This window comes from Salminus brasiliensis, chromosome 18 (assembly GCF_030463535.1).
Source record: "Salminus brasiliensis chromosome 18, fSalBra1.hap2, whole genome shotgun sequence".
NCBI lineage: Eukaryota > Metazoa > Chordata > Actinopteri > Characiformes > Bryconidae > Salminus > Salminus brasiliensis.
In genome coordinates this window covers 9,466,850-9,483,162 of record NC_132895.1, presented here as the reverse complement: position 1 = coordinate 9,483,162, position 16,313 = coordinate 9,466,850, and the positions used below count along the sequence as shown (strand labels likewise).

General features: G+C 40.2%; 2 protein-coding genes across 2 annotated transcripts; one reads left to right on the top strand and one right to left on the bottom strand.

The window, feature by feature from the left end:
* Positions 1-2: 2 nt before the first annotated feature.
* tpgs2 (tubulin polyglutamylase complex subunit 2) lies at positions 3-4,819 on the top strand. Its single transcript, XM_072661526.1, has 7 exons — positions 3-98; positions 456-535; positions 636-723; positions 2,316-2,447; positions 2,561-2,671; positions 2,805-2,968; positions 4,347-4,819. Exons 1-7 carry the CDS (start codon positions 23-25, stop codon positions 4,566-4,568), a joined length of 873 nt encoding a protein of 290 aa, XP_072517627.1. The 5' UTR covers positions 3-22; the 3' UTR covers positions 4,569-4,819.
* aqp7 (aquaporin 7) lies at positions 4,604-10,895 on the bottom strand. Its single transcript, XM_072661527.1, has 6 exons — positions 10,758-10,895; positions 9,027-9,153; positions 8,522-8,659; positions 7,436-7,554; positions 7,026-7,243; positions 4,604-5,512 (listed from the first exon to the last, which is right to left on the bottom strand). The coding sequence occupies exons 1-6, from the start codon at positions 10,875-10,877 to the stop codon at positions 5,317-5,319; spliced, it is 918 nt and encodes a 305-aa protein (XP_072517628.1). The 5' UTR covers positions 10,878-10,895; the 3' UTR covers positions 4,604-5,316.
* Between the last annotated feature and the right edge of the window lie 5,418 nt (positions 10,896-16,313).

The window sequence follows — 16,313 nt, the reverse complement described above, 5'->3', positions numbered from 1 at the left end:
TGCAGCAGAGACGGTTTTGGGAATGGAGGACGCGAAGGATGAGAAGACCTTAAAGGGGTTTTCAGAAAGACTTACTTTAGGGGTTACTCGGATTTTAGGTGAGTTTACATCACTGCTGTTCATCCACACACACGGGCGATAAGCAAGTCTCCTTTATTGTAGGCGTGATGAAGCTAAAGTACTACCGTCTACCATCAAAAGCCAGTGGCCTTTCTTTGACGTAATAAATCCATAATGACGTCCCTGTGGACCCCCTGCCCCAAACAGACCATGCCTTGGGTTCCTTTTAATGGAGAACATGGGATTTGGTCTGCATGGTCCTAGTCTGATTGTGAGATTCTCTTGACTGCAGTGGGCCCTTCTTTTACATAGATATAGGTATAGCTACATATTCCACAATTTATTGGTCATTTCTCATCCCATGGTAATATTTCTTTCATTATATCCCCCCCCAGAGCGCCTGCCTGGTGTGCTAGATGTACGATTTGTTGAGAGAGAACCTGCAGAGAAGAGATGCCTCCTCTCATGGGAACAGGTAGGGAGAGGGGGGTTATCATGCACAAAGCACTTTCTAAGAAAGTTTCACTGAAATGAGTTGATGGGAATCAGGTATGGTCTCTTTTTGTGTTCCTCAGAAAAACAACTGTGTTTTGCCAGACGACCTGAGAGACTTCTACCTCACGACAGATGGTTTCACTCTCACCTGGAACGCCAAGCTGGATAGTAAGTTCCTTGTTCTATCGTATAAGCTGTAAAAGCATCTTCCTAAGCACCCCATTTTTCTAAAAGGGGAGCAAAGTGTGCATATTTTATATTATGGGTGGGAAATATTTTATGGTATTATAATGTGTTACGGCTCGTCCGTAGAACCCCGCAACATATAAAAGGGAAAACCACACAATTTGCTTTATTGAGGGCTATCAAATAAGTCAGATGTTAAGAGCGAGTAGGGATCACCACTCCTGATCCGAGGTCATCCTGGGTCTTCCAGGTTCTGCAATAGAGACCAGTGGGGGGGGGGGGGGGGGGATGGTCAGATGGTCTATATTACAGCAATCCTGGCTGTACCCTAGGAGCCAAGATCTACCATCTCATCCCTTATAAATCAGCATGATCCCATTTACCTGGGGGTGCATCCCCAAATCACTGCACCTCCCACCTGCTAGCCACACCTATTCCACTAGCAGCCAGCAGAGGACACATAGGGTTGGAACAATTATCATGTAGTGCTGCACAACAAATAAAAACAAATAATTGATGCGAGCATTTTTGTGATATGCATTCTATACCATGAAAATGTCTTCAAATATCATGATTTTAAGAGTGTTTATCAACATGATTTTCTTTCCTAAATTAATGGCACAGCATATTTTTTCATTTATTTGTTGAGTTGAATTTTTTCAACATGAAATATTTAATCAGAGGAAGCATGTAAAACCTTGCTTTTAGTAACTGGCCTGGCCTCCATTAACTTAAGCCTAATGCTTCTGATAACTGGTGATCTACCCGGCATGATGAGTTAGAGGAATATTCCGTCAATGTCTGGACTTTGGCTTGGTCATTTCAAAATGCTGATTTTGTTTTGTCAGGGTCGTTATCTTGCTGCATGACGCACTTATGCTTAAGCTTCAGTTTACAGACTGATACCATGACATTCTCCTGTCGAATTTACTGATACAATCCAGAATTCATAGGTCTGTCAACAATGGCAAGCTTTCCTGTAGCAGAGCAGCCTTAAACAATGACACTGTCACCACAAGCTTTAGAATTGGGATGAGGTTATATATATATATTTGTCATTTTTGCTGGCATCTAGCTCGTTGTGGTCTTGTGCAAACTTTAGATGGGCATCAGTGTTCTTATTGGCTTACTTGCTTCTCAGCTATCCTGCCAAGCCAAGTTCTGATTCATCAAACTGCCTCGGTTTATTAATCCGGTAATTATTTTTACTGCAGTAACAGTGAAAGTAGTAATAAAATACTGTTGCCTTGTTAAGATAGGATCTGATGTTCATCTGAGATATAGATCACTGTGTGAAGCTGCAGGGTCAAAGAAAACGCTGAACAATGGCACTGTGCATAAAATCATTTTTTGAGATTTATTGAGTGAGTGGCCGAATAGTCTTTCATCGGTCAGAGAAAAAAAGTCATTTGTGAGTCGGTCGATGTGTAATTCTCCATCTCCCTATGCAGCAATACAGAAGGGGTCACAATTTACTTTACTGTATTAATAAACTGCTATTTTCCTTTAAGGCACTGAAAACTTGTATTACTTGAATTTCCAGCAAAGAGAATACATTTCTTTGTTTCTTGCAGACGAGCCAGTCCCTGTTGGCTGTATGGTAATAAACAGTGTGGCCAAGCTCCGTCTTCTGACAGAATCAAACATCTATTCCCTCCCCAGTGCACCTACCCTATCTGACCTTGACTTTGAGGATGCTTTCGAAGGTGAGGTTCAATTTAGGACAAGCATATAAGCAGGTTATAAATCATAATCATTTGAGAATTCATTCAGAATTGCATTCAACTTAAAAAGCTGCACCTGTTTTTATGCTCTTTAGGGTCTGAGGGTCATGAAGAGCCCCACTTCGACTCACGTAGCCGAATCTTTGAGCTTGACTCCTGTGGGGGAAATGGCAGAGCTTGCCTTGTTTACAAAGACTGTACTCCAGGTGATCGTCAGCTTACAACACAGCATATAATAGCATGTGTATCAGATGGTGCACTGTGGTGTATTTAACATGCAGAAGTCATAAGAAGTCATATTTCATCTTGTTCTTTATTATACATCCTGATTATGTCTAGATGATGTGGCCCAGCAGAGTGAAATATGGTTCCTGGATCGGTCTCTGTACTGGCACTTTCTCACCTCCTCCTTCACAGCATACTACAGGCTTATGATAACAAATTTAGGCCTCCCGGAATGGCAGTACACCTTCACGCCATATGGACCCAGCCCACAAGCCAAGGTAGGATGAACTTCAGCAGCCAGCAAATCAGTGAGTCAGTGTCAGGTGGTGTTGCTTCAATATGAAAACTCTTGATTACTTAAATGGTGCCAGAGCTACCACACAATTAACCTTAAACTCATAATACTCATAAGTGCAGGGCGGCCAGTGTCTAAAATTTTATTGAAGAGAGATTCAAGTTGGTTGAGCCCTGAACAGGATGAGCAGGGATGGTTAGTGGTAGCATCTGTTTGCCTTGCTGACGTGGTATCATGGTAAAGTGTATTATCTTGATACACAATATTGTTTTTATGAGTATGTCATGAATATTAGTGCTTAAAGAACACTGAGCAAATTTTATTACATGTTCGCCCATTTTCTCCCAGTTTGGACTGCTAATTACCCAACCCGTACATACTCTACAGCCAATGCCCCCGGAGTGAAGCACTGCATACCCACCATCTACCCACCCTGGAGAGAGCAAGGCCAATTGTGCTCTCTCTGGGCTTAGGCAGCATGACCGGGATTCAAACCAGCAATCCTCTGATATTATATCATAGTGACCGCGCTTTAGTCCGCTGGACCACCCAAAGCACAGTTTTTAAAATCTGCTGCTACTATGTCAAAATATTGCATTGTGAAAATGCCTTTAAATATCATGATATGACATATTTACCATATTGCCCAGCCCTACACAAAAGACTGCTGGTGATGACTCAGAGGGGGTCATCTCAGTGAAATCTGAAAGAGGCAGCTATTGTAAACTTTACCAGTACACCCATGCAGAAATGCAGAAATACTCCAATTGCACAGATTAAAAAGCATTTAAAGCATATTTATGTAATGCTGAGGCCAAAATTGCTTTATGTCTTTTTTTTTCAGTTTGTGTGACCTGGAAGTTCAAATCTTGTTAGCTGAGTTGAATTTGGAGAGTAATTACTGATTACCAATATATGGAATATAAAATTATAGAGATATCTTGGTCGCAGCTACCTTCTGCATAGATAAAGCACAAATAAACAAAAGACCAATTGTAGCTTGACTGAAATCCAGTTACTAGGGCATCTAAACGCAAAGCACTTTTGTAAGTTGCTCTGGGTAAGCCGTAAATGTAAATGTAAAAGCAGATACCACTACCAAAGCTACAGTATGTTGGATTGGACCTCTTTTTAGGATATAATCCAAGATAGTTGATGATAGTTGAAGTCGCATAAAATGAATAGGTATAAACAGGGTTTTGATAGTGATTGATAAAGTGAGCCGTAGACCTCACTGAAAAGGGTTCAAAAGACCCCAGTAGTCATTCTCTCAGCCTGAAGGCCAGCGAAAGGCACAGTGATCACAACTAAAACAGTATCTCTTTCTCTCTCTCTCTCTCTTTCTCTCTCTCTCTCTCCAGCAATGGGCATCTCTTTATCAGCCTCTTACATTCCATGACGACCGTCACTTTGATCCAGCTGGGGAACCGTTGGTAAACATGCTGGACCCGGCCAAGGCTTTCCGTGGCAAAGCCAAACCGACGGCTCCCAAAAAGAAGCCGCCAGCCCAGACTCCAGCGACTGGAGGAGCAGCTGCCAAAGGGCAGGGGTCCACAGGCAGACAAAGCGTGAACAAACGATGACACAACTCCACCACCTGTGGAATGCTATACTCTGACGTCCTCAGCAGCTACGCTATCTGGCTACATGTGAAATGTTCCACACGTGTCTGAACAGTGAGGCCAGGCACACTGCAGCATGTTCAGTTAGCTTCATTATAGCTGTCGAATCCACTAAGATCTCTTCACTGGCTGTTCAAGTCCTTTCCACGAGAGCTCAATGTTCATTCATTGGATAATAATGCTGTATTTATTAAACTTTCCATAAGTCAAAATGTTGGTTTGCACTTCGTATGCATATCTCTTTTTGTTCAAAGCAAATCACACTACATTACTTGATTCTCACTGTGAAATACACAGACCTTTTTTTTTTTACTCATGGTAAATAGCCATTCCTTCTACTGCCATCTTTTCCACTAAACCTCAAATGGCTTCATGCTGTTCTGTGCCCAGTTAGTATTTCTACTGATCTTTAGTAATTGCATCAAGATGTCACCATGCTTGCCAATGTCCTGCAGTGTTTCCGTACTATCTTTTTTACTACCGGTCACTTTCTCGTTTTTTTCAATGAGCGGAATGGACCAGCAGGCAGCTTCCAATCATCCAAGTCAAATGAAAGGCAGTGGCTGGTTTAATCTCTGTTCCATAACCAAAGCAGCTTATCGAAAAGGCTGGATCGTTCTTGCTGTGAGAAATCCTGTTTTCTCCTGGCTCCTTGTTTTTCTCATCTCCTTCTGGTCGCATGGGGTAGTTGTTCAATGTGTGATGCAATTCACACACAGACATCTGCGCTGCCTTTCTTGCACTGATCCAGTGAAGCAAACTCTGATGATTCCTCTCCTTGCTCTAGTTCTTTGTTGTTACGAACAGGATGGAGCAGCTCCACTAAAGCCTTGTAGATCAAAGCACCAGTCACTCCACCTACTAATGGAGCCAGCACTGGCACCCACCACCAACTGTTACCTGCCCTGGAGAGAGCAACAGAAGAAGAGCATTCAAATGTAACTAAATCCACTAATCAAATGCACTATTTGTCCAAATGTATGTGGACACCCCTTCTTCTGAATGCATAGGGATGAGGTGGGGTTTTGCTCAGCCAGCATCTCAACCTCACTATAGTTCTTGTCACTAAATGCAATCAAATCTTCACAGCAGTGCTCCAAACTCTAGTAAAGAGCCATCCCTGGACAGTAGAGACAGTTATTCCAAGAAAAGCAGGACTATTAAAAACTTGAAGGAAAGTGTTTGTTAATGTGCATTTGCTTCTCTGCAGAGTTCTCTGTAGCTTGTGCTTTGAACAAGAAGACCAAACCCTTATTGAGGAACAGAAGTAGAACTGAGTAACAGGGTAGAGATGGGGTATTCACAGGTTGTGAAAAACACAGTCATGGGACATGGACGGTAGAGCTGGAAATTTGTAGGCTGTCAGCTTGGAAAGAGGAGGAGCTCCGCGCAAATGTATTTGTTCAGACAGTATATCAGAGAAGTCAGGCCAAAAGATCCATCAACCCCAAAACGTCAATGCCTGGTTACTTGCTATGGCTTTCGCTATAAATGGACAAAAGTATTGGGACATCTGTTATTCATTGTTCCTTCCAAAATCAAGGGTATTAAAAAGAATGTATCCTGCTTTTGTTTGAGTAACTGTCTCTATTGTCAAGGGAAGGCCTTCTACAATATTTTGGTGCTTTTTTTTTTTTTTGCTGTGAGGATTTAAATGCATTCAGCGACAAGATGTTTGGGATGTTTGCTGAGCACCTCCCTACTTCATTCCCAACTCCACACCTTATCCCAAGATGGAGCATTGTTCCACTGTTCAATGTTTTATACCTCTCTAGCCCACAGCTAGCATTAGGCATGGTGCCAATAGGTTCAGGTTTATCTGCTTCAGAGAGTCCTATTCTGTTAGCAATACTTTTCGACCAAGATTAGACAGGCTGTGTCCATGCATGTGTCAGCAATGGGCGTAACTTAAAATAACTAAATGCATTCATTAGAAGGCTTGTCCACAAACATTTTGACGTATATGGGTACACATGTACATTTTTGCAGAATGGTTGCTAAATATAATGCACTTTAGGCCTATTATGGGTAAAATTTAGTTCTTGTCCCACATCTGGGTTTCAATATAATACATATTATATAATATATATAATAAATAAATAAAAAATAATGTATGACAAAATTATATATTCAGCTGAAACAGCATTATATATGTTGTTATCCATCAATACATATGTTGCTGTTGTATCCATCATTAATGTAATTTTCAGTGTAATATAATTTAGATGTCATTACCACAACACTTCCCTACAATAAGGACTTAAAATATGTATATTTAATATTAGTAGAAGTTGTCTACCAAAGCTTATAGCACAGGCCATGCCACATCCCAGTTATGCCTAAAAACAGTATTAATATCTTTACAGTGACAAATGCTTACCGTAACACTCAAAGACACTGTTCAAACTGCCTGTTTACCTGAATACCTCTAATCCCCAGCCTGCGAGCGCTGTAAAGATTCTTGGCCCCAGGTCTCGTGTGGGGTTGATGGCATAGCCGCTGTTGCTTCCCATCGAAATTCCAATCAGCAGTACAAGAGCCCCCACAGCCACAGGCTCTCCACCAGATGGGGCAGGCTGGTTCCTCTGGTCTGCCAGAGCTGTTACACACAGCAACAGCATAGCAGTGCCAAGCACCTGAGTCACACAGATGGGAATATGACAGAGTGGCGTGCTGGCCTTATGACCAACGAATAAATCAGAAAGACTGGGGGGGGGGGGGCATTAGGGTCCCAAAAGTTTTCCTTACATCCATAGCAGTTAAAGTCTTTCTAGGGTGCTACAGAAGGACTATGACATTCTTGGTGTGTACAGGGCAGGTATTATTACCTGGTCCAGAAATCCAGCTTGTATTGACAGGTATTGTGCTGGATAAGTGGCAAATATCCCAGCTGTTGCTTTGGGGCCAGACACTGTGAAGTTACCCTCACAGTAGTGGTGTATGGCATCTGTAAAAGGTTAAGAGTAATGTTTACAGCATCACTTTACAATATATGAGTTCCCAGGGCAAAGATAGATACATATATCTAATAATGATCCAATAATCCAATTCACATGGTGAATGGATTAACATGGTCAGTTGGCTTCTTTAGTTTTGCACTGGAGTTACAATATATGTCTAAATGTTTGTGGACACCCCTTCTTATTTATGCATTCAGATACTTTAAGTTGCACCCATTGCTGACACAGATGTGCAAAGGCACACACACACAGCTTGTCTACTCCCTGTAAAGAAGTACTTCCAATAGGAGCAGATAAGCATGAACCTGTTGACACCATCCCTAATGGCAGACGTGGGCTAGAGGAGCTGTGGAGTAGTGAAGCTGTGTTCTCTGGAATGATGGTGGTGCTCTATCCAATACTTTTTGGATGTGTCAGGGAGTTGGGGATGAGGTGTGGTGTTGATCATCTAACATCCTAATCAACCTAATCATCCTTTGTAATCCTTGTTAATATCCTAACTCTTGTTGCTAAATGCAATCAAATCTTTACAGCAGAAACAATGAATGAGCAGGTGTCCCATTACCTTTGTCCATATAGTGTAAGGCTCAAACTATGTTGAGTTTTAAGCAACTCCAATGCATGTGTTTCAGAGGCTTGTGACCCTATATAACACAGTTATCTTTAAAAATGGAACAAAATACAGATATAGATAACAGTAAGCCCTACAGCAGCAGAGACCACATAGCTAAGCAGGTCTGTTTAAGATTACTGACAGACATGCGTGATGATCCAGGCATGATGTCAGCACAATGCTAACTACATTAGCAGACTAGCAGTAGCAGATAGTTACATTGGCAGTGCAGAACTTCAGACATCATCAGTATCGTCATTGATCTCTTAACTATGTGTAATGCAAATGAGTTTGGTCTTTGCCAGACCATCACACTGAAAGTGTGTGTACTCTTTTATTACCATAGTAAAGGGTAAAAACTGTTCCAGCTGCAAGAAAAGAGCCCAGAAGCTGAGCAGCTACATAGAGTGGCAGCATCTTCCAGCTCAGTCGGCCAAGCACACACATGGTGAACGACACTGCTGCATTCATGTGGGCACCTAAGGAGGAAGAACAGGACACGCTCGTGATCTTAGGTGTAAGCAATACCCAGGCGCCCTTTGCCATGTTTAGGACTGAAATTGCTCGTTGTTCAGAGTATTGGCTAAATATCTTTAATACTAATTGACTGATTTGGAATATATTTTTTAATCAAACCCCTTAAAAGCCCTATGTGGGGTAGTCCCAGAAAATATACAAGTAACTTCAGAACAAACAGAAGTTGTAGCCCACCTCTTCAGAGAGTACTTGGACGAATAGTTCTATGGTCGCCTTATTGTATTGTGTTTAGTAATGTCTAAGCTTGGAGGTATCTTTTGTATTATTAGTCTATATATATATAATCAAAATTAAACCAAAACAGCTTACCTGATACCTTCCCACCAACATGCACCCCCATTGCCACAGCCAGACCGAAACCAAGATTAATGCTTAAATAATCTCCAAAGCGCCCCCCTCCTGTGACCACCTGAGCGACAGAGCCTAGTCCAAACACCTGCAAGTCACTCACACAAACACACATGCAGATCAGTAGACCAAAAACTTAAAATCTCTTAAAAAAAAACTCTTAAAGTCTTAAAGATCAGATCAGGAAGGTGGTTAAATGTTCTGTTAGCAGCTAAACCTGGACCTTCATCAAGGCCTGAGGACTAACATGAACAAATGCTCCTGTGCTTGGGACATCTGTGGGTGTTGCTTCAGGTCATTGGTTTCTAAAAATAGGATTTAGATTAACAGGTGCCTTGCATGTGACAAACTCCAGGTGGTTGTGGGTGATAATAACTGAATTAGATCACTCTTATTCTGTGACTCCAGTAACTTTCCACTGATGTGGCTGCTGGGACACTGATGTTTTATTATCTAAACCCAGTGTGAAGACACATTACGCACACCGGACTGCTGTGTATCCCTCATCAAGGACAAAATTGCTGCTTATCTGAACCTATCAGAAGAATTTAGATACAGACCAATACAAAGGCTATGACTATGACAACTCATGGTCAGCTCATGGTCAACTCATGCTAATGACAACTCATTTGGATGCTTAAATGGTTCTTTGCTTAGGTAAAGGGTTCTTCCCATTTTGTAGCCCAATAAAAGGTTCCACTATTGTTTTAAGTCAAAGAACCCTTATTTATTATCATATAGAAGACTTTTCTATATGTGCACTATCAAATCAATAACTAAATAATAACATAATGATATAATATAACCACTGTTAGCAGTAACAGTAATAATGTTTTTCTGAGCTATACAGTGATCAGCCATAACATCAACACCTTGTTTCTACACTCATTGTCCATTATATCAGCTCCTCTTTCCATATAGGAGCACTTTGTAGTTTTAGTGGTAATTCCAGACTGTAGTCCATCTGTTTCTCTGTATACCTCGTTAGCCTCCTTTCACCCTGTTCTTCAATGGTCATAACTTCACAGGGCTGACCACCACAGAGCAGGTAGTATTTGGTTGGTTGGTCAGTCTCAGCACTGCAGTGATACTGACATGATGGTGGTGTGTGTTATTAGTGTTAGTGTTGCGCTGCTGGTTCGAGTGGATCAGACACAGCAGTGCTGCTGGAGTTTTTAACACTGGGTCTGTCCACTCACTGTCCACTCTATTAGACACCCCAGCCTAGTTGGTCCAGCTTATAGATGTAAAGTCAGAGACACAAGCTCTCTGATCTGTTGCAGCACCGTTTGTTTGTGTTGGTCATCCTCTAGTCCTTCATCAGTGGTTGCCGGACGCTGGTCAAAAGACTCTGTTGATTCGCTGGATATTTCTGGTTGGTGGACTATTCTCATTCCAGCAACCCACTCTAAAACCACTAGGAAGTCAGTGTCACCGCAGAGCTGAGAATAGCCCACCGCCCAAATAATAGCTGCTCTGTGGTGGTCGGTCTTGTGGGGTCCTGACTGTTGAAGGACAGGTTGAAAGGAGGCTAACAACGTATGCAGAGAAACAAATGGACTACAATCTGAAATTATTGAACTACAAAGTCCTTCTATATGGAAAGTGGAGCTGATATAATGAGTATAAATCGAGTGGAACAATAAAAATCTCTCAATTAAATATGCAATTGTGATCAACAAGTCATCTCACCATCATGACAAATGTGCTGAGAGCTTCTGCAAGGCCAACACGAACATGCTCCCTCCTCCCCCAGCACACAAAACGTCCCCTGGCCCCTGCCACTTCTTCAGCTTTGCCCTTCCTCTGCATGCTCAACTGCTCTTTCAGTCTCTGCTCTCGCTTTCGTCTTAGTCAGTTGTCCTTCTTCTCCCACTGCGAGTCCCTCAGTAGATCTCACACTGCAGCAGTTTGGCTGAATTAAGGACGTTCCACTAAGAGAGAGGAGTGTCAAGTGTTTAGTTTTCTACTCGTCGCTCACGCTTCCTTCCTCTTTATCTTTTCACGTGGCTGCATGTGTAGGGTGTCTTCTTACTTGTCCCTCCCTAATACACACCCCCATAACAGCCCTATAGCTCTCTGGATCAGAGTAAGGCTGGTATGGGCACAGGGCAGTGGGCTTTAAGGGCTCTAATCAAACACACCTACTCAAAAAATTTAATTGTTGGGTGATCTTCATTCAAGTTCACACAATTTTGCTCAGTCAAAAGGAAAAGAATCAGCAGAAGTATGACTTTGTTGCCTCAAGATAAAATTTAGCTTCCAATGGAATTATTATCAATGTATCTCCATTAATATAATTACTTAATTAAGATGTACTTCTGTTAACAAATGTCCATTTTACACAAAACAGTTATTTAAAAACAACTGAATTCCTTGATTTAGTGTTTATGTATTTTCAGTGTGTAACCCTGATGCTTAATTTTGTGTGGTAGGATAACCATGCTATTACATTAGGACAACCCAACTGTTATAATAATCTATATTATCACTTTAGAATTACCATACATTACATTAGGACAGCCATACCAATAAATTTGGACAGACATCATTACATTAGGACAGCTCTACTGTTACATTTGGCCAACCATATCATTAAATTATGACAAACATACCATTACATTAGGACAGCCATACCATTGTATTAGAATGATCATACCTTTACATTAGGACCACCCTACTGTTACATTATGAAAACCTTACCATTATATTAGCATATCCATACCATTACATTAGGACAAACATACCATTGCATTATGAAAATCCTACTGTTACATTAGGATAACCATACCATTATATTAGTATGTCCACACCATTAAATTAGGACAATCATACCATTACATTAGGCCAACCCTACTGTTACATTAAAACACTCCCTACTGTTACATTATGGAATCATACCATTAGGTTGGGACAATGATATCATTAAATTAGGATGACCATAACGTTATATTAGCAGAAACATACCATTACATTTGGACAACGGAACCATTAAATTAGGTCAAATATATAATTAAATTAGGAAACTCCATCCATTACATTAGGACAACCATATACCATCACAACCATACCACTGCATTACACATCTTTTATCATATAATAGATTACTAATTTAAACAAACTCAGCATTTACAGCTGTCCATAGGTCCCCCTGATCAATTGCTCTGTACAACCTACACAGCACAATCCCCAGTGGTAAATGATCTCCTACATTCCAGTAGTCCTGAAAAATACTAGTACATATGTTGTGCTAGCAGGGCTTTATTTATATACAGTACTGTTTAAAGATTTTAGACTTTTACAAAAGCTGTTTAAAATTCTTTATTATTTTAAAATTATTTAGATTCTATATTTAACTCTTTTTCACTTGACTTAACTGTGCACTATAAAAAAAATCACTTTTCTTTTATTCAACATTTTGGTTAATGACAACAAAAAAATACTTAAACTATTACTCACTATTACACTATTACACACTATTACATAAACTATTACACTATTACACAACTATTTAACACATATTGAAATATTTAAATTAAAAGAATGACTTTAAATAAAAAATATTTAAAATAATACAATTACTATTTTAATCTGAATTAACTATTAAATGGAACAAGTTAAAAACGTATTTGCATTAAAACACCTGTTGATGAGTGGTAGAATATGCACAGTAACACAGTAAGGGCACATTAGTGGACTGTTTCTCTATCAGGGAGTTGCACGTGTTCATTCTGTATCTGCTGTGCTGACATACTGTCTCTGCACATATTTACACACACTCACACACACACTACAGGCTACACAGAGGAATAGGAGCTGTTTTGGCTCCTGGTTTTCCATTCCAACTAACATCTTGTACTAAGCTGACAGTATAACGTTAATAAATCTATCTGTGTCACTAATGTTTCATCATACGCAGTGACACCACTGTTAAACTTTCATGATCTTTTCAGAAAAATAGTGAAAATTACATTATTATTGTGGTAAATTCAGCATCAACAGCGCCCCCTCTGGTTATTGTAGCACGGTGCAAGACAAAGCCTTGTTACAGAATGCAAATTAGTCTTCCAATGTCCAATGATGTGATGACTGTCACATAATTTCTGTTGCAGTAAGACGTTCAAAAACCCCAAATTTTACATTTGTTTTAGGTAATCTGCGAGGAATATGACAAACAAAAGCAAGAATAAAGCTACAGTATGATATCACTAATATCTCAGAAGGTACCACAGCAAATATCTGAAATTTCGAGGCAGTGTAAAACCTTTTTTCCAAACTCTTTATACCCTATGCTAATTTCTGCTAGCCAGTCTATGGGGACTCAAGTGTATGTTAGCATGGAGCTAATCAAGACAAATAATCCTAAACTAATTTGTTTAGTAAAACCTTTTGCTTTGACTCAAGCTGATTTTGTATATAGTAAGTTTCTGGTACGTTTCTCTTCTCTTCATCTGTGTGTGTGTGTGTGTGTGTGTGTGTGTGTGTGTGTGTGTGTGTGCTGAGATGATAAGAGATAAGACATTATACCACATGCCAAAACTTTGAGGAGTGCCATAAAGGCCCGAGGAGTGGGGACTTGCTAGGGGCCGTGGTGAAGCCTTTTTGGTGCTACTTAGTACGCCGCCAGCTTTCAGAAGCTGTGGGTCTCCGGGTTCCTGGCCTGGCCTGGCTCACTGGTCTCTCTGTCCTGTTTGCCGCTTGCACAAGCTACTCGCACAGGCCCCTCGCCTCTACTCAGCTGTTGGGATTCGGACGCGTGGCACAGGCATTTTATAAAGGCGTGCATTACATCAGCAGTACTGAAATGGTGTCAACAGGCTGTATTTGGGTCAGTGGACCCCCTCTCCCTCCCAAAATAGCTCTAACATTTGTTAGCATTGTCCAAGTTGACCTAGGGGTGCAGTTTTCTGAAACCACATGATGTTTTTACTCTGTAAACCTAAATAATGTTTAATCTACTGAACAGCACAGTTTAAGACATCTTAAATAATTATTAAAAGTCCTTGTAATATCAATGTGAATGGGTGGGGCTAAACTGCCGTATGCTAAACTGAAAAATATACAGTAGGCCTGTCTGAAGGCAGTTTTAGTGACATCACAAAAACAAGTCATTAAAACCAGACTGTTTTACAGCTTAGTGTCAATATATGGACTGAGGAGTTAATTGTACATTTAAAAACTGAAGCAGTGTTTAGAAATTATAGCATTTTTATTTTAAATATTGTTTAAAACTGAAGGAATATTTACTCTCCTACAATACAGGCACTTTAAAAGTGCACAGCGTCCCATGGAGAGCTGTAATACCACAGTTAAACCACTAGAGGCCATTATCAAACTACATTAAGTCTCCATATAGATACCTCTGGAGACAGATCTGGAGTGTGGACAAAAAGAATCAAGCCCGAATGGGAGTGTTAAAAAAGATATAGGCCTATATATATATATATATATATATATATATATATATATATATACATACACACACTTACATACACACACTTATATATATATATATGTGTGTGTATTCATAATTATGCAGTTCATGTACTCTTTGAGAGTACACAGTTGGTACCGTAAATCTCCTAACATTCATGCACCTGTTATTTACTTGTGGTTAGGCTGACCATAGTCTTGTGACGGGGAGGGGGTGGTGGGCATGGTGAGTTGTGTGAGAGGGTTTAATCTCACATATTTTAGAGATAAGATATAAAAAAATAGAATGTATGTAAAAGATTACAAACATAGTCATAGTGCAAAGTGCAGAACACAAAATGTGGCAAAAGTAATTGTGCAACAGTGCTGTACAATCTGAGCAAGAGGTATAATAAAATACTTAAATATATAGGTGTATAGGTGTAGAATGTCTAGGGAAATACATATTAATAATATTTAATAATGAAAATAGGTTTTAAATATATTTAATTGTATATTTTTTTTTTTCTTTTTGTTTTTTACTTTTCAACAATACATAAATCCTATTTATGATACATGGGTACATGTAATACATGGTTTCTGCATTAGGTACAGCAGAGAACTCTCAGACAGCTATGCATTTCATACTCAAAAATATATAAAACACTGGCAAACATCTCGTGTTTCTTGCTAAGCTGGTTTTAACTGTTTTACTTTCAAATGAGCCTTAGCATAACGCCCTACGTAACCTGAATGAACACACTCTGTAATGGAATTTGGTCTTATCTTTAAGTTCCCAGCTACATCTTTGCTGTTGTTGGATCCAGTTACTCATCATGCATTTGTACAAATTCTTATTGCAGCATAGGATCCATATAGTGACAGGCAAAGGTTTCAGCAGATAGAAATGTCTAAATGTATGTTAACGTGAACAACTAAGTGAGTAAAATAAGAGCTGAAAAGGTTACTCTTTTATTTGCAGGTTTTCTTTTGCACTTTTACAGCTATAACAAATAGGAAAGAGGTGCAAAACTCAGAGTGGCTCGGCGGTCTAAAGTGCTGGCCAGGGGTCGTAAGTTCAAATCCCAAGCCATGCCACTTTGCCATCAGCAGCCGGAGCCAGAGAGAGCACAATTGGCCATGCTCTCTTCTAGTGACGCTTTCTCCCCTCATCACTCTTAAAGCGATGTTGGCCGGCTGGTGCAGGGGAGCTGTGTATCTGCTTTCCTCCGAGCGAGTCGGCTGCCTGGCAGGTTAAAAAAATAGGAGGTGGCTGACTTCACATGTTTCAGAGGACACATGTTAAGTCCTTATTCTCAAAAGCATTACAAGTGCTAAGGGGCTATAAATGGGTAGGTTCATTGGCAGTATTAAATTGTGAGAAAAGGAGGAAAATCTGTTTTCCTCTTTTAGCAAGAGCTTTTTGTGGCAGCCAAGCATCTTTGGGGGATGTTCACCCATTCTTCTTTGAAAAAAGCTGTTCTGTGGCATTCTTTGCCCATTATCCTGCACCGCTCATTTGAAGTCTGTCCTGAGGTCTATCCAAATTTTTTTTGATTACACTGGGTGTTGCACAAGCCCAAAGCATGATTAATCCACTGTCATGCTTGGAAAGTGTTCTTTTTATGTATGTCTCCTAATTTGAATATCACTTTGTATAAAAAATTTATTTTAACTTCAGTCCCCAGAACTTGTAAAAGATGCATGAGGGTTGTTTTGACCAAGGGTGTGCAATCTTCGCCCCTGTCCCCATTGTAAGACAGTCTCTTAGAATGAAAGGTTATGAGAAAAAGGGAGAATCCACCTCTGCCACCCACATCTGGCTTACAGACCACA